We start from the raw sequence: 22,469 nt of genomic DNA, 5'->3' as shown, positions 1-22,469 counted from the left end.
TACTAACTGGAGCACCATCGTACCTTCCTGCATCTGACAGAACTATCACATTTGCATGTTGTGTGGATTTTCATAATTCATTTTTTGGATGTCAAGCTCACAGGGTAGGTCAGCATTTCTTGCCCATCTCTAACTGCCCTTGAGATGGTGAGGGATTCCTTTTATTGTCACTTGATAATATATTAAAAATATATACATGATATACTTCAACTTTTGTCTGCCACAGAGCAAAGAGTCACCATGAGCATTGCTTGCAGCCCTTGACAATAGGAGAAAGAAGTAAAAGGGAATACCTTCAGAGGCACTGAGCATCTGTGAATTTTCCCTCCAGCGCTCCCACAGCTCTTGCAGCTGTACAGATTCCAATTCAAACCATCAGCAATCCGAGCTCCTGATCCAAACCTCCACTACAATCAGGAAGCCTTTCTTACCCTCAGCACCCTGTTGAATCATGGTTCCAATTAGCCAATTTCCAGCAGTCTGAAGCCCTTGTGGGTCCTTCCACTATATCTCCCATCCGTCCGTGACAAAGAGTGCTCCTTGCCCCTTTCCCTCCAGCATTTGTTGGGTCATGTCTTTTTATTTTCAAGGTGAGGTGAATGGAGCTAATCTCTGTGCAGTCCCCAGGAAACAGACTGCTCTCAAAGAAGCAGTAAGGAGCTTGCTTTGAAAGGTAACGAGGGATTTGGTCAGTCTACAAATCCTGTGTGTGGATCATGAAATAAAATGCTGCCCAGTGTCCTCAGTCTTGCTACATGAGCTGGATAAGCCATGACGAAGGCATCAGTAATGGCATCAGTTTGAGCCAAGGGCTCCTTTTAGATTGAGCAACTGTCCCACTTGTAATATTTCACATAGTTTACAACATGTTTATTGCCACATGTACAAAGGTTCAGTGATAGAGTTTGGAAGACTGAATCTGCTGGAGTGCAGAGAATGAGAGTCCAAGTTCGTTTATTATCTGATTGCACAAGTACAACCAATAAAATAGCATTCTCTGGTCCTCGATGCAAAACATGCAGACACAAACGTAACACACACAAGCAATACCTATACACGATGAATATATATTAAAATGATTAAAACAGTGGTTTTCAAACTTACCCACATCCCACCTTAAGCAATCCCCAACTAATCACAGAGCACCTATGGCATAGGGATTACTTAAAGTGGTATGTAAGTGGAAAGAAAAAGGTTGAGAACCTCTGTAAATCTACAACATGGAAACTGGACCCTCAGCTCAACTAAACTAATCCCATTTACCTGTTTTCGGCTGGTACCGCTCAAAACCAATGGTTCTCAACCTTTTTCGGTCCAAGGCCCACCTGGCTTCCAGCCTAACATGCCATGCCCCTCTAGTGGCAATGACTGAGCAATATGTTCAAGTCAAAGGCAGCTCTGCACGAAACACATCTTTATCTAATTTAAAGTATCTTATTTAACATTTTTACAGAACAAAAATACTGGAAGCATATACTGAATATCAAAACTCCCAATCAAAATCACTTTAATGAGACCCCTGTCCTGAGGTTTTTGGTCAAAATTCAGAGATAGACAAAGTCTCAAACACAGCTCTGTATCCAGCATCGTTTTGAAGGTCAATATCATTACAAGGCTTCATTGCCTTTAACAAGGGGATCCTCACCAGTGTTTTTAGACCAGAAAACCCCTGTGCCGTCGGAAATTTTCTATCAAAATAATTACACGACACTACTGAACACTTTAAGTGTTGACATTACAGAAATGTAATGATGTGCTCACATATTACAGTAGGCAGTTCAGTATCTACTGCTCTTAAATGTAATTTAAATTAATACATTAAAACTCTCTTTCAAAAAGCAGTGCCAAATAAAAAAGCTGGGTGCAAAATAATGACAGGAGAAAAGATCAAACAAGGACAAGGCCGTCTCCAATATTCTTCCACAACTCTTAGTGAATGCAATTCATGGCCCAAGTGTCCACCTTAATGATTATGATGTAATCTGTAAATGTGTAGATAGGCTATTAAAGATAACAGATACATTGCAAATCAAACAAACACCCTTCCCCTTGACTTCTTTGATAGAAATATTTCCCACCGTGTCCGAAATTTTCGGCACTCCCTTGCTATTTTCCATCTTTCAATTCCACCATGTTTAATTAACTTGGGAAAACTTTTTTTTAACTGAGGTAAACATTTTCATCGATAAGTAACGTTTTAGCAGTCAGTCTAGTAGTTGTTCAAAATGACATTGACATCTAGTGTTGAAGCTAAGAAGTGGAATGTACATGCAGTGCAATTTATTGTTTGAGACTATCTTCTAACGGGCCATGTTCCATTTTGAGATGTGCATGAACACACATCTTTATTGTGTTATTATTTAGGATTAAAGAAAATACCAGGGCATTTTATATTTGCATTAAGAATAAGAGGATAATGAGGGAAAAGATAGGACCACAAAAGGCTCAAAGGAGGCTATTTCTGCTTGGGGTCAGAGGCAGTGAGTGAGGTACTAAGTGAGTACTGGTATTTTGCATTAGTATTACTATGGAGAAACTCATAATGGTAGAGAATATAATGTAGATAATGCTTATGTGTTAGGGCATTTTGAAATCAAGAAAGAGGCGGTGTTGGGTCTTGTGAGGAGTATTAAGGTGGACAAGTGCCTGAGCCTGATGGGATAAAACCCCAGTTATTGAAAGAGGCAAATGAAGAGATAGCTCGAGCCTTGACAAATATCCTCACCAGCAACAGGAGAGGTCCCAGAGGACTGGAGAGTGGCTAATGCTGTAATGAGCTGATGTTGCAGAGGGAAAAAAAGTATGATCAGAAATTAAAGGGCAACGCCACATGGATATGGTAGCGGTTAGCATCAGTGACCCAGGTTCGAATCCAGCGCTGTCTGTAAGGAGTTTATACGTTCTTCTCATATCTGCGTGAGTTTCTTCTGGGTGCTCTAGTTTCCTCCCACCATCCAAAGCACACAGGAGTTGTAGCTTAATCGGAGTATTTATGGGGCATCGGCGCATGGGCCAGTAGGGTCTGTACTATACAAAATGTCTAAATATTATAAATTTAAACATAGGTCAGTAAGTCTAACATCAGTGGAAGGGAAACTATTGGGAATGATACAGGAATGGGATTTGGAGGAGAACCTAAGGGAGTCATGGAGGGAGCAGATGCTATGGAAGGCGGAGAGGAGAGGAGAGGGGAAGATGTGCCTGGTAGTGGGAACCTATTGTAAGTGCTGGAAATTCCAGAGGTTAATGTGTTGGATGTGGAGACTGGTGGGGTGGTAGGTGAGGATATGGGGGATTCTGTGTTTGTTGCATCTGGGGGCAGAGGGGGCCAGGGCAGATGAGCGGGAAATGGAGGAGATGTGGGTGAGGGCTGAGTTGATGGCGGTGGAGGGGAAGCCACGTTTGTGGAAGAAGGCAGATATTTCAGAAGATCTGGACTGGAAGAACTCAACTTGAGAACAGATGCGGTGGAGGTGGAGAAATTGAGAGAGGGGGATGGAATCCTTGCAGGGACAGGGTGAGAGGACGTGTAGTCCAGGTAGTTGTGGGAGTTGGTGGGTTTATATAGAAGGATATGGGCCAAATATAGTCAAATGGAACTAGTTTAGGAAGACAACTTGGTTGGCATTGAGGATTCCTTTCAATTCCTCGTACACAACAATGTGATCGATCCTCCCCTCTCCACCACTTCCTGGGTGCTTAGATGGCACTCGTCTTCCATCCCTGTGAAGCAGTTTGATCATCCCCACGTCAGGCAGCGGACGCCCCCCATTCCTCCCCCCCCCCCCCCTCCCCTCCCGCCCCCTCCCCTCTCCTCCCCCCCCCCCCCCCCGCCCCCCCTCCTCTCCCAGGACTGCTGCAGTTTGATCATCCCATGTCGAGATGGCGCTCGTCTCAGTCATCCAACGCCAGCTGAGGGCGAAGTTCCAACGTTGGCCACACGGGGGCGCTTGATTCCCCCCTCGGCGTCAGGGGACGCAGGTGCGGAGTCTTGGCCTCCGACACCGAGCAGCGGAAACGTTGAGAGAGTCTGAGCGTCGCCCTGGGATTTAATCTGGATTTAATCTGGTTCTGGCCTGATTTATTATGGATATTCCGCCCATTCACAGATGTATCTGGGTGAGTGGGGTTGGCCCGTCCTCCCGACGCCCCGGCATGCAGCGCTACCTCGTTTCTGGCCAACTAGCCCCCCAATTCCCTCCTCCCCCCTCCCTCCCCCTCCTCCCCCCTCCCCCTCCCCCTCCTCCCCCCCTCCCCCTCCTCCCCCCCTCCCCTCCCCCCTCCCCCCCTCCCCCTCCCCCCCCTCCCCCCCTCCCCTCCCCCCCCCTCCCCCCCTCCCCTCCCCCCCCCTCCCCCCCCTCCTCCCCCTCCCCCCCTCCCCCCCTCCCCTCCCCCCCCCTCCCCCCCCTCCTCCCCCTCCCCCCCTCCCCTCCCCCTCCCTCCTCCCCCCTCCCCCCCTCCCCTCCCCCTCCCCCTCCTCCCCCCTCCCCCTCCCCCTCCTCCTCCCCCTCCTCCCCCTCCCCCTCCTCCCCTCCCCCCTCCCCCTCCCTCCTCCCCTCCCCTCCCTCCTCCCCCCTCCCCCCTCCCCTCCCCCTCCCCCTCCCTCCTCCCCTCCCCCTCCCTCCTCCCCCCTCCCTCCTCCCCCCTCCCCCTCCCTCCCCCTCCCTCCCCTCCCCCTCCCCCTCCTCCTCCCCCTCCCCCTCCTCCTCCCCCTCCTCCTCCCCCTCCCCCTCCTCCCCCTCCCTCCTCCCCCCTCCCCCCTCCCCTCCCCCTCCTCCCCCCTCCCCTTCCCCTCTCCTCCCCCTCCTCCTCCCCCTCCTCCCCTCCCCCCTCCTCACCCCTCCCCCCTCCTCACCCCTCCCCCCTCCTCACCCCTCCCCCCTCCTCACCCCTCCCCCCTCCTCACCCCTCCCCCCTCCTCACCCCTCCCCCCTCCTCACCCCTCCCCCCTCCTCACCCCTCCCCCCTCCTCACCCCTCCCCCCTCCGCACCCCTCCCCCTCCTCACCCCTCCCCCCTCCTCCCTCCCTTCCCCCTCTTCCTCCCTCCCTTCCCCCTCCTCACCCCTCCCCTTCCTCCCCCTCCTCTCCCCCACCCCCTCTCCCTCCCTACCTACCCTCTCTCCCCCCTCCCCTCCTCCTCCCCCCCCTCCTCCCCTCCTCCTCCCCTCCTCCTCCCCTCCTCCTCCCCTCCCCTCCTCCTCCCCTCCTCCTCCCCTCCTCCTCCCCTCCTCCTCCCCTCCCCTCCTCCTCCCCTCCTCCTCCCCTCCCCTCCTCCTCCCCTCCTCCTCCCCTCCTCCTCTCCCCCCCTCCTCCCCCTCCTCCTCCCCTCCTCCTCCCCTCCTCCTCCCCTCCCCTCCCCCTCCCCTCCCCTCCTCCTCCCCTCCCCTCCTCCTCCCCTCCCCTCCTCCTCCCCTCCCCTCCTCCTCCCCTCCCCTCCTCCTCCCCTCCCCTCCTCCTCCCCTCCCCCTCCTCCTCCCTCCCCTCCCCTTCCTCCTCCCCCCTCCTCCTCCCTTTCCCTTCTCCCTCCCTCTCCCCTCTCTCCTCCCCCTCTCCCCTGTCTTGTGCATTGGCACCTCCACACAGTGATGCCCTCAGACAGAGTGCTGTAGAAATTTTAGTGTATTTGGTGACAGCAGGTTTCCTCAAACTCCTCATGAAGTATGTCTGCTGGAGAGCCTTCTTCGTGATTGCATTGACATGGAGGCCCCAGGACAGATCCTCAAAGATGTTGACACCCAGGAACATGAAGTTCTTGACCCTCTTCACTGTTGACCCCTCCATGAGGACGGGTTCGTGTTCTCCTGATTTCCTCCTGAAGTCCTCAATCAGCTCCTTGGTTTTGCTACTGTTGAGTGAAATGTTGTCGTGACACCACCCAACGAGCTGATCTATCTCCCTCCTGTACACTTCCTCATTGCCATCTGTGATTCTCAAGATATTGGAAATACTCAGCAGCCTAGAACTCTTCTTGTACTTGCCCTTAGCCTTGTTCCCTCTTCCACCTTGCTCCTCCTCCTCCCCTTAGCCTCACTCCCTCTTCTGCCTTGCTCCAATCTACAACCTGTGCTTTCTCCTTACCTCTCCATTCCTCCCTCACCACTCTTTTGTTCCAGCCTTCCCCATGGCTGCCCCCTCACTTCATTCCCAGCCTCCCCGGTTTCTAAATTATTAAGTGAAACAGGTTTGAGCTTTGATATTTACCATTTTTAATGGTCTTAACTGAGCTCCTTTGTGTTCCTGAAGCTTTGTGCTGAAAATGAGCACTTGCAAAAAAAATTGAAGAAACTGCGCCAGAAAAATGAACTGCTGGAGACCGAGCTTTCAGAAATCCAGGAAAAACTTCACTTGCAACAGCTGATGAAGGATTTTATAACCATGAGAGAGTGAGAGCCATAAAGGCACCCATTTTCTTTACTTGTGTTTTTCAAGATTCTTTTATTGTCATGTAATAAATCAGAAAATGCAATATTACACAAAATTTCCTTTAGTCTTTCATAAGGCAGACAGCAAGAGTTGCCCAGCGCCCCTTACAGTCAGAGAAAGAGAAGCAGAGTCCCCCCTCGAGTCAATGTGCATTCACCTCCAGCGCTCCTGCAGCCTAGCCTCCACAGCCGCACAGTCCTTGGTCCAAACCATCAGTCACCCAAGCTCCAGATCCAAACCCCTGACACGATCAGGAAGCCCTCGGCACCCTCTCGCATCCCGGTTCCGATACCTGGTACCCCTTTGAACACCTGATACTCGCGTACATGTAAAATGGCCCTCCCAAAATTTTACCCATGAAGGAAATACACAAGTACAGTTCATCCCACGGTTAGACAATGCAATATTGAAAATTTGCCCGTTTTGAATTTGTGATGAAAAGTAAATAAACTCAAGATGTATATAGAGAACTGAACTAGTTTAGCAAGGATAATGATCTCAATCTGCCTGTTCACAGTGTGGTGATATGTAATTCCACCACTAGGTCACCAGGGGTCATCCCAGTGACCTTGTCTCTAAAGCCGTCCAGAGCTACAGTCCAGCCTTCCAGGTTCGTCTTGCATAGAGACAAGACCTCTTAGTGTACCTATTAGTTTATTAAAGCTGTCTTATACTCGCACTGCTGGTGTGCGGAGGAGGCCACTTAAGAGACTTGCTTTGAAACCTATAAGGCAATCTCTTGCTTCTTCTACCATGATACTTTATTAAACAATGTAGCATCCATTTTTCATTATTCAAACTAACCCTTTCTTGCCTTCCTATAATACAATTGGAATTCTTGCATCCAGACCGTCCACCCACAGGGCCATTGCTGTTGAGAGAAAAATCTCCCACATTAATACTTCTCCAGTTATAACATGGGGAAAAAAGAGTATATGTTACACAGTTTGTTTTTTTAGGAATGTAACTCCTTCTGAAGGCAGCGGAACAGAGATGTATACCCTTGTCCATCCAAACTTCCACATTCAATGTTGGATCTGCTTGATTTAAATTACTTAACAGTTGATGTCATAGGTAACCCTTCCCTCAGTCTACCAAACTTCAGATTTAAATAATTCCCTGCCTACCTACTGATGAATATAGTGTTTGACTTTTTACAAACATTTTTGTTTCTTTTGCAAGGTTGTTCTGTAACTCTCTGGGTACGATGAGGAATAAATGATGTGAGTTATTCCCCTTCCTGCACCCATGCTTCCTCCAATGCTCTCTGCGACTTGAAGTGTTATCTTTACTATTGACATCAACTATATCTGCACTTCTGCCTTCTCCCCACCTGCACCAGAATAGCGAGAGCTCTCTCCAGGTCTTCCTCAAATGAAAGCCCACCATCACCCTTCCCTGCCTCCCTTAAACTTGAGGACCTATTTCTTTTTACTCAACGTTATTTTCTCTGAATATGCAGTGTTGGTAAGGGGCCCATTTATGCCAACTATGCTTGATTTATATCAGCCACCAACTGTTTGCAAAATGTTAGTAGGAGGTGCCGAGTACTGGTTCATTCTGATTGTAGTAGACTGATTTTGAAGACATAAAAGGATTCATACTAAACTTCATCATTTTATACACTTTTGAAGTGCTCAAATACAAACTGAATCTCAACTGTGGCACAGAGCTGGCATTAAAGAGGACAATACTGCAAAAGCAGATGTAAAGAGAAAGTAAGTATTTACCTGATCAGAATAATAAAAATAATAGAATTTGTTCCATGGGAGAATTCACGTGAAATAAGCCTTGCAATACGTGACATCCTTTCTGAGTAAAACATTCTCAGGCATTGCAAGAACATTCAAAATGAAGCATCTGCAATTTAATGAATATAAATTTATTTGGCTCTTGTCTTAAAGAAAGTTGAGAATGATTGCTTGCCTTTGAGAAAGATAAAGGAATTTTAAAGCGAGTGAACAAGGAAGTCTCCAGACACTGGTTTGAGTAAAAGCACACAATAAATGCTGGAGGAACTCAGTGAGTCCATAGGACGTAAAGCCATATTAAAGATGTTTCGGGTCTGAGCCCTTTAAGGTGGAACTTGAAGAAGGGCCCAGGCCCCAAATGTCTGTAATATAACTTTACCTCCTATGGGCTCTACTAGTCCCTCCATCATTTCTGTGAATTTTGCAGTGTTCAGGTCTGCGAATAGTAAAATCAGGAAATACTTTTACTGCATCAGGGAGGTGGAACTCTTGAACTTAGAACATTACAGCATGGGAAGTAAAACACTAAAATCTGTAGACACTGTAGTTAAAGAAAAAACTCACAATGCTGGAGAAACTCAGCAGGTCACATAGTGTCCTTTATATAGCAAAGGTAAAAATACGTAACCAATGTTTCGTACTTGAGCCCTTCGTCAAGGTATGAAAAAATGTTGGCAGGCAACCTCACCACCATCCGGGGCCCCAAACAGACCTTTCAAGTGAAGCAACAGTCCTGTGTATCCGCAGGACTGAATTAATGCATCCAGTGCTCCCTTTATTTCGGAGAGATTGGGAGATTGCTTCACTGAGCACCTTTGCTCCATCTGCACCAGTGACAGAGACCTCCCAGTAGCCAACCATTTCAGTTCTGTGTCACACTCCCATACACAGATATCTGTCCATGGCCTTATGTACTATTCCACCAAGATTACCTGCAAATTGGAGCAACAACACCTGATTTTCGTCTGGGCCCTCTCCAACCAGACGGCATTAACATCAACTTCTGGTTTCAGCTAACCTGCTCTCCTCTTTCCCCTCCCTCCTTCCCTTCTCCTTTCTAGTTCTCCTCCCACCCTTCACCTATCCTTCCCTCTTCCCCTTGCTTGCTGCTGCCCCCTCCCTCCCTTCTCCACCTATCACCTCCTGTCTTTGCGATCTTGCCTCCCCCAATACTCTTTTGCTCCGATGCTTACCGACATTTTTCCATACTTTAATGAAGTGCTCAAGTCCAAAATGCCATTAAGTATTTTTACCTTTGCTATATAAAGGACATTTTTTGACCAGCTGAGTTTCATTACAGCATGCCAACAAGTCTTTCAGCCCATGATATCTGTGACAACCACTGTGCCTGCACGTGATCCATCACTTTTCATTGTTTATTCATGTGCCTAATTGCTACACTTTTGAAAGTTTTAAAATTTGACATATCTGCTTCCACTATCCTCCCCAGCAATGCATCCCAGGCACCTGCCATTCTCTATGTAAAATACCCCCCCCCACCAGTCGGTAATATTTCCCTTTGGGAAAAAGGCATTGACTATCCTATATTGTTGCCTCTTATAAACTTCTAATGGGTCTCACCTCAGTCTCTGACAGATCAGAGAAAACAATCCATGTTTGTCCAATTCTCCTTATAGTTAATACTTTCTAATCCATGCAGCAACGTCTGTACCCTCTAACCCAGCCATTCTCAACCTTTTTTTTTTGACTATGGCTTCCTTAGGACTCTTAAGTTCTAAGTTTCTGGGCCCCTTCCCTGTGAAACAGTCGTTTAGTTGGTTTCTTGCACATTTCTCTCCTACTGACTAAATAAAAAACTTTTTGATTTCAGTTCGAACATTTTATGATTGAGAATGGCTGCTCGAAACCATGTAGTGAACAACCTCTGCACGCTCTCCAAAACCTCCACATTTCTCCTCTAATGCGGCCACCAGAGCTGCACACAATACTCCAAATGTGGTCGAAATTTTTACACAGCTGCAACGTGACTCTCTGAATTTTATTCTCATTGCCCTGACTGACGGAGGCAAGCATGCCGTACACCTTTTCACCCAAATTACCTGTCTTACCATTTTCAGAGAGGTATAAATCCCTCTACATCATTGGTTCTCAACCATTTTCTTTCCACTCACCTACCACTTTAAGTAATCCCTGTGCCATCAGTGCTCTGTGATTGCTTAAGGTGGGATGTGAGTGGAAAGGGAAGGTTGAGAATCACTGCTCTAGTCCCAATTGTTACTGAAATGTTTTGCTTGACAAAAATTGTTATTGGCTCATTTCCTTTGGAGTTATGAAACCGTGCACAGAATGAGTCAGTTAGGAATGATGAAAATAGTGGTTTTCAAACTTTTTCTTTCCACCCACATCTGCCTTGAGCAATCTCTTACTAATCACAGAGCACCCATGGCATAGAGAATACTTAGAGGTTATGTGAGTGGAAAGAAAAAAGTTGAGAACCACTGCTCTACATCGTTGCTAGTATTCTTTCTCCTTGCATTTGACCTTCCAAGGTGCAACAGTTCACACTTGTCGGGATTAAACAACCATCTGCCATTTCTCTGTATCTCCACCTGTTCTACATCCTCCAGCATCCTTTGACAAGCTTTTTCACTATCCACAACTCCACCAATTTTTGTGTCATCTGCAAGCTTATTAATTTGCGAACCTGCATTTTCTGGAGCTCTGTGACCAGTGCTGAAACATAGAGATCAGCTGTTAGCCTATCAAATGCCTTTCAAAAGCCCACGTAGACAACATCCTCTGGCTTACCCTCATCAGTCACCTTTGTCATCTCCTCAAAAAGCAAACAAATTTGTAAGGTATGACAACCACTCAAAGTCAGGCCGACTAATCCCTAATAAACATTATCATTTCCAAATGCAAGTAAATTCTATCGCTAAAATTTCTCTCCAGTATCTTCCCTACCTCTGATGTAAGGCCCACTGGCCTAAAACTACTTGTATTATTGCCCTTCTTAAACAAAAGAACTCCCTAGCTACTCTCTAGCCCTCCGAGGTAGGTGTCAAGTTCCCAGCAATCTCTTCTGTGGCTCTCAATAATCTGGGATAGGTTCCATCTGATCCTGGGGATTTATCCAACCTTCAAAAGACCCAGTGCCTTCCCTTCCTTGATATCAATGTACTTGAGCAAATTAGCATACACCACATTGCTCTCACTCTCCTTCTTGTCTTTCTCTTTGGTGAATACTGATGTGAACTTCTTGTTTAGGAGCTCACCCATTCCTTTGGCTCCAGACATAAATTTTCTCCCATGGCATTGAATGGTCCTTTTCTCTCCCTAGGTACCCTCTAGATTTTAATTGATGTATAAATTCCTTAAACTTATCAAGGACATTTCATGGCTCCCTTTGTCCCTCCTGATTTCCTGTTTGAGTACCTTCTGGCTATCTATTATTCCATAAGGATTCTATCTGATTCCACGTTTTACAACTCTCATCATCTAATCTTCCCAGGCCGTGCCATCTTTTGAGTTTTGTCCTCTCTGGAATATGTCAGTCCTGAATTCTGAGGTGCTGGGTTTTAAACAACTCCCACATGTTGGAGGTGGATTCACTCAGTAATAGCCACTCCCAATCTACTTTCCCCAATTCTTGTCTAATCTGTTGTACCATGCTTTCTCCTAATTGAACTCTTTCCCCAGAGATCCATGTCTAGACTTAACTTCTAATTTAGTTATGGATAAAGATAAAGAGTTGTGATTTACTGTTCTAAAAATGTTCTCCCACTGAAACCCCAATCGCCAACTGCACTCATTTCTTCATCCAAGGTTTAGCTGGGCCCTTTCCTTGGTTGGACTATCTATCTTGTTTCAAGAGCTTCCCACCTGGATGCACCTCATACATTCTGCCTCACCTAAGCATCTTGCACTGTGGGAGTCCCAGTGAATAGAGGGGAAATTAAAACCACCCCTGTTGCTTTAACATCTTTCTTTCTTTGACTTGCTCTACCAAAGGCTGCAAGGTCAATTTAAATACTGCAAACTGAAGTTGAAGGGTAAATGAAGAACAATGCATTAATACGGTTGAGACACCAGTCACCATTTAACTGAAAATGTGTCAGTGTCATGAGAAAATTTTCCAGAAGATACGGCCTGAAAGAAGCATATTTCATTAACCTGTCATTAACATTCTGCGACATTGAGCAATTAACTTTAATGATGCTTATTGTGGGATGAATGTTGGTCAGGAAGGAGAAAATAAAGCCACAGCACTCAGGGATACCCTGGCAACAGGTGGACCAGGAATTCATGGATGATGTATGTTCTATTTTAGAAATGGTTGAGCTCTTCTGATAAAACTGTTATTTTCCCAGTCGGTTGTTGCAGATGTACAATGCCCTGCAGAAACGATATGAGGAAGAAATTAAAGCCAACAAAAGGCAGAGTGAAACTGTCTCAAAACTTACTGTGAGTTGTGCATTTTTATGCCACACCTTCTTAATACAATAATTATTTCTACATGAAATAGTATGATGATTATAAAATACAAGACTTCGAGGCCTATTCCAAGTTTAAAATCAAAACTGAATTTGATCTAAAACAGGATCTCAACTTTGTCACTGGTTTTGTCCTGTGTCCAGGAACAGTTTGGATGTTAGCCCAAACCTATAGATGGAATTATTTTCATATATTGGTAGCAGCGGTGAAATTTTAAAGAAACCAAATAATTCCCCTCAATAAAACATCTTGCAGTGTTGCTCTTTCCATGTTAAAAGTATTCCATAAATGTCTGTTCATGTTTGATTTTTATGGTGTTGGCATTTCTCACTTCTGTTCATGCTATTTTTGGGATTTCTATATATCCCAAAATAGAATTGGAACACTAAATCTGTATTTTCTGGTGATGGAACTGCTTTGCTTTTTAGTTCTGATATCATGTTATGTTTCAGTGTTATGTTCTTCTGCAGTAATGTAATTCAAATTCTCCCTCACTTAACTAAATGTTCTTTATCAGGGTGCATGCTGCAAGAAAATACTGAAGCCTCAAATCTAGTTTGAGTTTACTTCTCTTTTACCTCAGCTTTATCATTATCCTGCTTCACTGCAAGTTTTCAATTTGTCTTTTTTCCTCTATTAATAAATGTTGATACAGTACATTTCCAATGATCTGAAACGCTCAGGTCCGGCTGTGTATTGGTTAACTGCATTTTCCGGATAACTGATCTGCACCCAGTTTAAGCACCAAAATAATTGCATTGGCCGCCGCCTATCCCGACACCTCCACCACCGCCGTCGCCGATCCTGCCCAGGCACCTGAGGTCCCCGCTCAGATTCCCAACACCTCTCCACTGTCATAGCGGAACCTGCCCGGGAAATTTCAGCCCTTGCCGCCGACCAAACAGAGCTCTCAATGCCACGGCTGGCCCCGGTGGCCGACCCAATGGAGCTCCCAACGCCACGGCTGCTGACCCGAACACTGGTCCCGGTGCCTGACCCATTAGAGCTCTCGATGCCATGGCTGCTGACCCGAACACTAGCCCTGGCGGCTGACCAATGGAGTTCCCAGTGCCATGGCTGCCGACCCAAACATTGGCCCCAATCCCCTACTCACTAGAGCTCCGACGCTTCAATCGCCGACTCCAGCTGATGCTGTTGACTCTCACCTGAGCCCCAGTCGCCCTCGGACTGGAACTTCCTGGGAGCCTGAGATCCCAGCTCCGATCCCAGCCCAGTAGCATCAGCATAATACTTGTACGGTATCAGCGGTGAAAACAACGACAAAGAACACAAGAATTTGCTAGAGGTATTTAAAATTATAAGGGAATAGATAGAGTAGACGTAAATAGACTCTTTCCCCAGAGGGCAGGGGAGGTTGGAACAAGAGGGCATAAGTTAAGGTCATTTAAGAGAAGGTTGGTTGTGTACATGGATGTGGAGGGTTATGGGCGGAGAGTAGGAGGGGGAAGCTAGTGGAGTTGTTTAAGTGAACCGGCGTGGACTTGAAGGGCCGACGTGGCCTGTTTCCACGCCGTAAACAGTTATATGGTTATAGTTAAGGTTTTGAAAGCATGAAATAAAGTTTAATTCTTACCGTGAGTACAAAATGCACCAACACCACGCCAGAGTCCCAGTTGAGCACAGCAGGTTAAAAAAAATTCAACTTTTTCTCAACTAGTGGCAAAAGTGTTTGCGAATTACTGGTAATTTCAGTAAAGTGGCTTTTGGATAATCGGAAGAGTACTGTATGTAATTTGAGTTTGGACATTTTTGAACAAGTCTGATTATGACCAAGGGTTTTATTGAAAGATTGAGACTGCTTAAATAAAGTCCGGATTGCAATTAACCTTTACTTTACTACTATCACCATTCATCTTTTCAGAATAGAAAACTGTTCAGGTTCAGAATTCCAAGCAACAGAACAGAATTTTATTGTAAAATGTGTCTGCAAGTCTCATTACAGATTACACCACCACTAAAGAGGTTGATTTTAAGAACCTGAGAGGCATGAAAAGTTTGGAGAGAACTCCAGAGATTTGAGGTCTCTGCAGCTGAAGACACCTGGTATAATACTGAGAGATTGGATATACAGAAGAGGCTAGCATTGGGGAAGTATAGCACTGAGGGTAGGATCTGATTTTGCTGACTCAAGGAACCCATCAAGACCTTGAAGATAAACTAATAGGTTTAGTGAAAGTGAAACAGATTTTAAAAAATCTATAATTACTAAATTTGCAGAAGTTAAAACATTTGCACTTCTCTTGGGCCAACTCTCACTGTAAACAACACCAGAACCTCAGTTTCATTTACAGAGACATGAACCACAAATACCTGCGCTTTACACTGCATTCAGAAGAGAGCAGAGGAAGTCACCGAAATTTATTTGAAGATTGCAGGAATTTTTTTTTTTCATTACATTTTCAACCGAAGGTGCCATTTGTGCCCCTTCATGCATAAAAATATTTTTTTAAGTAAATTAAATGTCACAACTTCTGTTTGGGGAACAACTTACCCCAAAGCTTCTCGATGATTTTTGATACAGACTTGGTCTTGAATTTCTGACAATGAATCTTCAACCCGAAACTTTAACTATGTGCTGACGTGCTGAGCTGTTCCAGCAGTTTTGTGATTTTACTTTACATTTCCAGTATCTGCAATTCTTTTGATTTTTAATTCAATTTTGAAATTAAATATCTGCTGTCTATATGTTGGATTTCAACTGAATCTGGAAACGGTTTGCATCAGAAGGTCTGGATTATTTTCCCTTTGAAGTAAACGTTGATTTTTTTCTTTGATTGAGTCCAAAAGACAAGAATCAGGATCAGAATTTATTGTCATGAACCTGTCTCGAAGTTCGTTGTTTTGCGGCAGCGTCACAGTACAAATATTACTATAAATCACATTTCAAAAATAAATAAATAGTCTCATAAAATAGGATAAGGTGATGTAGTGTCAGTGGTTCATTGTTCATTCAGAAATCTGATGGCAGAGAGGAAGAAGATGTCCTCATCTTCAGGCTCCTGTACCTCCTTCCTGGTTGTAGGCATAGCCTGGGTGGTGGGGATCCTTGAGGATAGAGGCTGTTTTCTTAAGACACTGACTCTTGTAGATGTCGTCGAAGGAGTGAAGACTGATGCCCTTGATGGCACTGACCAAGTTAAACCCTCTGGAGTTTTTTCCTGTCCTGTTCATTGGCACCTCTGTGCCAGATAGTGATGCAACCAGACAGAATGTTCTCCACGGCATAACTGTAGAAATTTGCAAGAGAATTTGGTGACATACCAAATCTCAAACTCCTCAAGAAGTATAGCCGCTGGCAAGCCTTCTTCGTGATGGATCAACATGGAGGCCCCAGGACAAATGATCAGAGATGTTGCCACCCAGGAATTTGAAGTTCTTGACCCTCTCCACTACTGATCCCTCGATGAGGACTGGTTGGTGTTCTGATTTTCTCCTGAAGACCACAATCAGCTCCTTGGTTTTGCTAATGTTGAGTGCACCTCTCAACAAGCTGATCCCTCTCTCTCCTGTACTCTTCCTCATTGCTGTCTGATGACAACCGTGGTGTCATCAGCGAATTTGTAGATGGCATTTGAATTGTGCCAGGCCACATAGTCATGGGTGTAGAGTGAGTAGAGCAGTGGGCTAAGCAGGCATCTTTGAGGTCCACCTGTGTTCATCGTCAGTGAATAATAACCATTAAATCTAATCTAGATTTTAAATTTTGAACACACTTGCCATATGTTCATTTAATGATGTTCTGGTTCTTCCCTCTTGCATCAACCAGCTGATGATTCATGAGTTAGAACTACAGCTCGTGACATCCAAGCAAAGAATTCAGCAGCTGGAGCACGTGCCTGTGCAGAGAAGGCGAAAGATGTCAACCCTAGGGGGAGATTCTGCATGTCACAAGGGTGTGTCTGGTGGCGCCAGTACTTGCTCACCTGGCTGCATTAACACTGGTGAGGTTTGAACTGGATGCTTTCCCTCCTGAAGATATTAATTTTTAATGTGAAGCAGCTGTTCAGCTACTAACTCGTTTCTTCTCCTCACATATAAATGGATTGTTGGGGAACTTTTTTGGGATGTATGGGCCAAGGCAACACCACAGGAAAAGATAAACCTCGTGCTTTCTGATGGGAGTCATTGACCAGGAATAGATATTCTTACTGAGAATTTTCTTAAGGACATATAGGTTATTAATGGCATCAAGGATGGGAAGAGCTCCCTCAGCATACCCAGGATCTATGCTTCTTGTACTCTATAATCATTTCATACGTAATGGTTTCCAGTACTTCCCTGATGACTGATGTCGTTCTGGTTTCTCTCTCTCCTTTGAAGAAATCTGCTGTTCTCCAGTCCAATTTTGAAAGCCTTTGTTCACAATGTCAACTACCCTGCACATTTCTAGCTTCTGCCATCTTCACGGGAGATACGGAAGCTCAGGTCAAATACAGCTTGACCTTAACAAATCTGCTGTAGTTGTTGTTCATACTCCTGTGTTATTTTTCTAAAACTATCATTTGCATGAAATGTTTTGAAAATTTTTGTTTAAATTTTTCCAAGACTCATAGAACATGATTACGTACATCATATGATTGCCCAAAATCTCACTCCCCCCCCCCCCCCTCCAACTGCTAACAAAAAAACGAAAACAATTGTCCATAAAAGAATGGGTGTTTCAGCATGCCTTCATTAATTAGACAATAGGAGCTGGAGTAGGCTCTTCAGCCCGTCGAGCCAGCACCGCCATTTTACAGATCATGGCTGATCACTACCATCAGTACCCCTTTCCAGCCTTATCCCCATAACCCTTAACTCCTTTGCCCACTAGAGTCTTATTAGTTTATATCTTCAGGAACTCAACATTATTAACCTAACTATATTATTTAAACCTTTTTGGGGACATTAATTATATCCTTAAGCCAGTATGATTCAAATAAGGTGGCCATATTTTAACAAGCACATCATATTTCTTTCTAAATCTTTGGTCTTAACTGATCAGTAACTGCTGGATTTAACCTTTTCACTTTTTGAAGGAAGGTGCAACAGTTGCCAACCTTCAGTTTTTGAGGACCACATGAATATCTAAGAAGTATTAGGGGGTATGACTGGAACATAGTAGCATCCACCAAATGGCAACTGGTACGCCCACCAAAAGTTCATGTGCCCGGAGGAAATCTACTCCAAGTAAGGCCTGTCCTATGGTTGTGATTGCGCACTTGCACTGGAAAACCATATCTGCAGTGTGGATTGTGACCAGACGGGTGCCGTAACTTGGAATGGGGGAGCCGTTGGCTACTTGTAGAGGGAGGCCCTTGGGGTGAAAATTGTCGGTGCGCCCATGTTGACTAGAAAGTTCTTCTTTGTCCGCTGGTACCTGAGGTAGAGTAGGTCTTTAGGAGCGCCAACCGCTGAGGCCACTATCAGTGGCCAGCCTGCCCGTTTCTCGTTGCCGTCTTTGGTTTTGCAGTGGGGTAGGAGCATGGGGGGGGGGGGTGCATCACCAGGCATTTCGGCCCCATCTGGCAGTGGTAGAAGCAGTATTCGCTCTGTTTGTCTGGGCACTCGTTGCACTGTGGTTGGGCTGCAGCTACGGCTGGGAGGCCCAGCGGAGGTCTGAAGAGGCGGCACCAATGGCGACGATGGGCGGCACATGGATTGAGCTCTGTTGTGGGTACTGAAAAGTCTGCTTCCTTGGCTACCAGGTGTGAGGTGCTGAAACCCATGTCAGAAACTGCCGAGGAAATGTGTACCAGCAGCTTGGAGAGGAACAGGGCCACAAAAAGGAAACCGTTCATGTGTCCATCGCTAGGACCACCATTTTGTGCATAAACTCGGAGGGGTTTCTATTGCCCAGGCCTTGCATATTTAGGATGTGAATGGCGTGCTCGTGCCGGCTGAGTTCCAGGGAATCGAGGAGGAAATGTTGGAATTGCTTGTACTTGTGCTCCATGAAGGAGCTTACTTTGGCTGCAGAGGTGACATCCGTGGTGCTGACCACATGCCAGAACTTGGTGTCCTCTGAGACAATATCTCTAATATGGAAGTGTGACTCGGCCATTTGCAGCCAATTCCTGGGCTGGTTTTCCCAGAAGAGCGGCCAATGCTCACCACTGCGTTGGTCGCAGCTGTTGCAACTGTAGTGGTAGCAGCATCCTGCATTGTTCCAAAAACTTTGGAACCATTGGGATCACCACTGTAGCGTCTGCTAAGGCAGTGCTACGGAATCAAGAGACGTCCACACGGTGCGAGGGTAAACTAGTAACTGACTTTATTGTTTGAATTCCACATGCTGCGCACAGGGAGGCGCCCACTACCGATGACTTGTGCGCCAACTTCCGAAAGGGATGTCATTGAGTTGTGGTGTCACTCCCTGACTGGTGGTGCGCCACTCGGAAGTGGTGATGTCCCCTGGGCAACACATGTCGTTAACTGGGTTTCTCCTTGGGAGTGAAGGGGATCCTGCACCATTTTGAGTCGGACGACTGGGGCAGTGATTCGGCCCATCTGACCACACAGTTACTGGGCCCGCTGCAAAGTTTTTTTTTAATGAATGGTCTCTGTTTTTCACCCACAGGCTCAATTCTGAAGGAAGGGATGAATGCAGTGAACTGGAATTCACTGTCTATGTATTGTTCATATGGCTGGCTCCTCCCTTGGCTCCACCCTCACCTCCCCCAATGTAAACCCTGGGTTTCCCGCCTTACCTCAGATTCATTTGAGGACTATTGTGTCTACCGGCCATTGATTGTAAGCTATTAAAAGTGTATTTGTACTCCTCACTTGTCTCTGAGTGCATCAGTTGCATTACACATCCCATCTGTAATATATAAAGTTTTCTCCCTTTTTATAAAAAGAACTGGGATATAAATTTAATTTCCCGAGTACTGTTCCTGATCTTAAAGACTTTGTCACAGCCAAAGTTAAAGGGTGTGCAGACATTTTTACTTCATGGAGGGACCAGAGGAAAATAATTTTTTCATTTGAACAAATTAAATCAATAACCTCTTGGCGTGCAAAACAAAAATAAGTTTCTAGCTTGCTTTAGTAGTTTATGCATCCTATTTTTGGAAACTCATTTAAATTTAATATCTCTGGTTTCTTTTAGAACTCCTGTTCAAGATAGAAAAGCTGCAGAAGGAAAGGGACAAACTAACAAAGGAGAAAATTAGTCTGAAGAATGAGCTGGCCGGCCTGGATAAGGTACTGACTTTTCACAACTTGTTTGCTGAACTCTTTCCATACCTGTTATGTTACTGACACTGCCTTGGTTGGTAATTACCAGATACTCTTCTTCAACTCCACTTTCCCCCCTCGCCCCGCCCAAAAGTATTAATTTTAACCTTCGGAAGGTCTCCTCAGGTGCACTTTGGTGGTGTGATTGAGAACTAGTGGAACTGATAGTTGGGTTACATAGAGTAGACTTAGTGTTTTGAGATGCAGTACAGTAAAGCCCCCCTGGTATCTAGAATTCAACCAACCAGCAAAAAAATCAAGGAAAATAAATAAAAATTACAATAAATAAGAATAAAATAATAGGTAAAAAATATGTACATTTAAAATTGGTGCGTCTCGCCAATGCACCACCGCGCAACACTTGTAAGCAGTTCCCGCCTTGTGACCAATGTAAACAAACAGAGATTCCGTTTCACAGGACATTATTTTGGATGAATTTCTGCCCTAACCATTACCATGTGGAAATAAAAACAATCTGGCAAGCATAAAATATAGTGCTTACCTATAAGCAGAAGTTGGAGACATGTAAGAGACAGGAAAAAGGTGAAAGTCGTTCAGTGTTTATGGAGGAATTTAATGTTGGCTCATCAACGCAGGTGTATTAGTTAGGCATTGTAAGACTAAGTCTCAAGCAACTGAAAAATATTCTTATCCAGCATTACCAATCCTCATAGGTACCAGACTTTTCTCTTTATTCTGCTATAAACACTGGCAGGCTATAAATTGCCTGGACTCCATTGCACTGAGTAGGTGCTATTTAGCACAGTCTGAGTGTTTGCAGCCTAAATATTTCCACTTGTCACCTTTGGTCAGATTACCACACATTTTGATGCCAGCAGAGTATACTTTACAGGGGAAAAACAAATGCTGGAGGAACTCAGCAGGTCTCACAGAATCATCGACGAGTCACGCCTAAGCCCTTCTTCAAGGTAAAAGTGAAAAGCAAGCAAGTGCTTCCTAAATTGGAGGAAAAAGCAGGGGAGGAGTATGGATCAATAGACAAAAGATGTTAATTGGATATGGAGAGGAAGCCAGGGGAGAGGAAAGGTGAGAATTGACTGGGGGATGCGCTCTGTGAATGGAGAGCTGTGTTTAAGGAAACGGTGGGGGGGTGGGGGGATGGGGAACCGGAGAAGTTGATGTTAATGCCATCTGGTTGAAGGGTGCCCAGACAGAATATGAGGTAGTCTCAGTCAAGCAGTGCATGAAACCATGGATGGACATTTCGCCAAGGGACTGGAGTGAGAATTTGAAATGGATTACCACTGGGAGGTTCCTGCTATTGACACGGATAGAGCCAAGGTGCTCTATATCAGTCTCTCTGATATAGAGGAGACCACAACAGAAGAACCGGATGCAGAAGATGACCTCTGCAGATTCACAAGTGAAATGTTTCTCACTTGGAATGACCTTTTGGGGCCCTGAATGGTGGTGAGGGAAGAGGTGTAGGCACAAGTGCAGCACTTCCTGCAGTCACAGGGGTAGGTGCCAAGGGGGCGATTAGTGCAAGAGAGGAGTGGACAAAGAAATCACAGAGGAAGTGGTCCCTGTGGAAGACAGAGAGGGGAGCAGAAGAGAAACTGTCTCTGGTGGTAGAATCACATAGTAGGTCACGGAAATGGCGGAGGATAATATGTTGGATGCAGAGGCTTGTTGGGTGGTAGGTGAGGACAAGGGAAATCCTGTCCTTGTGGCGCGTGGGGAGGAGTGATCCAGGACAGATGTGCGGATAATGGAGGATATGTGGGTGCTATATAAACAGTTATACATCTTCCTGTGCAAGCTGCAAGACCTGCTGAGTCCTCCAGTATTTCTGTGATTTTACTACAGACTTGTCTACAGACTTTTGTGTTTCACTTTGTATACAATGCAGTTTGCTTTGGAACAAGGACCAAGAGGTATTCGAGTTCACTTGAATATTCAAATCTTACATGTTGCCATTTCAACCTACAGACATTCTTGTTTGTCACTTCATGCTCAGAATTAAAAATAGATTTTAATTAGATATCTCGATTATTTGATTTTTAAAACAAATTTATATTTTGTATGGGCTTTCCAGGGATTCTTTGAAGAAATTGAAGATTTGAAGTATGCTCTGCAGGAATCTGCTAAACTGAATAAAGAATATGAAAAGTGTCTACAAACAATATGTGAAAGGCAGGGGCTTTCATTTCCACAACATTTTTTTAAAATGAATTTAATGTGAACTAATTTTTAAATTGAATGATTTAATAAAGCAACAAGATCATTGATCTCTTGAAGTTTTTTTAAAAAAATGCAAATATTGAAATACTGGCACAAGAAAGTGAAAATACTCAGAGGGTTTGGTCACTCATGGACCACAGCAGATGGGAGAAAACCAGTGTTCACCTCTGCAAGAGAAGACAACAGTCCAAACAACATCTGCATGGGAAGTTCCCAACTCATCTTCGAATTGTGCCAGTCACCTCAGAGAACTAGAGATTCCAGCATCTGCAATCTCTCGTGACTCAAGCTGTGGCCTCGCCTGTTCTGGCCTATGTGATCCCCTAGCTACACACTGAAGTGCCCTAGCAGGATGCTCAGATATTCACAAGGGCAAAACTAGACAACTTTTTCAA

At 45.2% G+C, this 22,469-nt stretch overlaps 1 protein-coding gene across 2 annotated transcripts in view; it reads left to right on the top strand.

The window, feature by feature from the left end:
* The window catches only part of LOC138755803 (centrosomal protein of 290 kDa-like), a 92,987-nt gene extending 70,866 nt beyond the window's left edge, over window positions 1-22,121 (top strand). Inside the window, exons 1-7 of one of the 2 annotated variants that reach the window (XM_069922434.1) lie at window positions 3,945-4,119; window positions 6,245-6,384; window positions 8,059-8,142; window positions 12,507-12,600; window positions 16,418-16,592; window positions 19,742-19,836; window positions 21,929-22,121. In XM_069922434.1, the coding sequence (XP_069778535.1) occupies window positions 4,087-4,119; window positions 6,245-6,384; window positions 8,059-8,142; window positions 12,507-12,600; window positions 16,418-16,592; window positions 19,742-19,836; window positions 21,929-22,075 (768 nt within the window). In that variant the 5' untranslated portion in view covers window positions 3,945-4,086 and the 3' untranslated portion in view covers window positions 22,076-22,121. Of the gene's footprint in view, window positions 1-3,944; window positions 4,120-6,244; window positions 6,385-8,058; window positions 8,143-12,506; window positions 12,601-16,417; window positions 16,593-19,741; window positions 19,837-21,928 lie in introns of those variants that run through there. The other variant, XM_069922435.1, reaches the window with a different exon arrangement.
* Window positions 22,122-22,469: the final 348 nt, after the last annotated feature.

The sequence above is a fragment of the Narcine bancroftii genome, chromosome 2, assembly GCF_036971445.1.
Source record: "Narcine bancroftii isolate sNarBan1 chromosome 2, sNarBan1.hap1, whole genome shotgun sequence".
Lineage (NCBI taxonomy): Eukaryota > Metazoa > Chordata > Chondrichthyes > Torpediniformes > Narcinidae > Narcine > Narcine bancroftii.
Note: the sequence above shows the minus strand (reverse complement) of the source record. Positions and strands in the feature narration are given on the sequence as shown.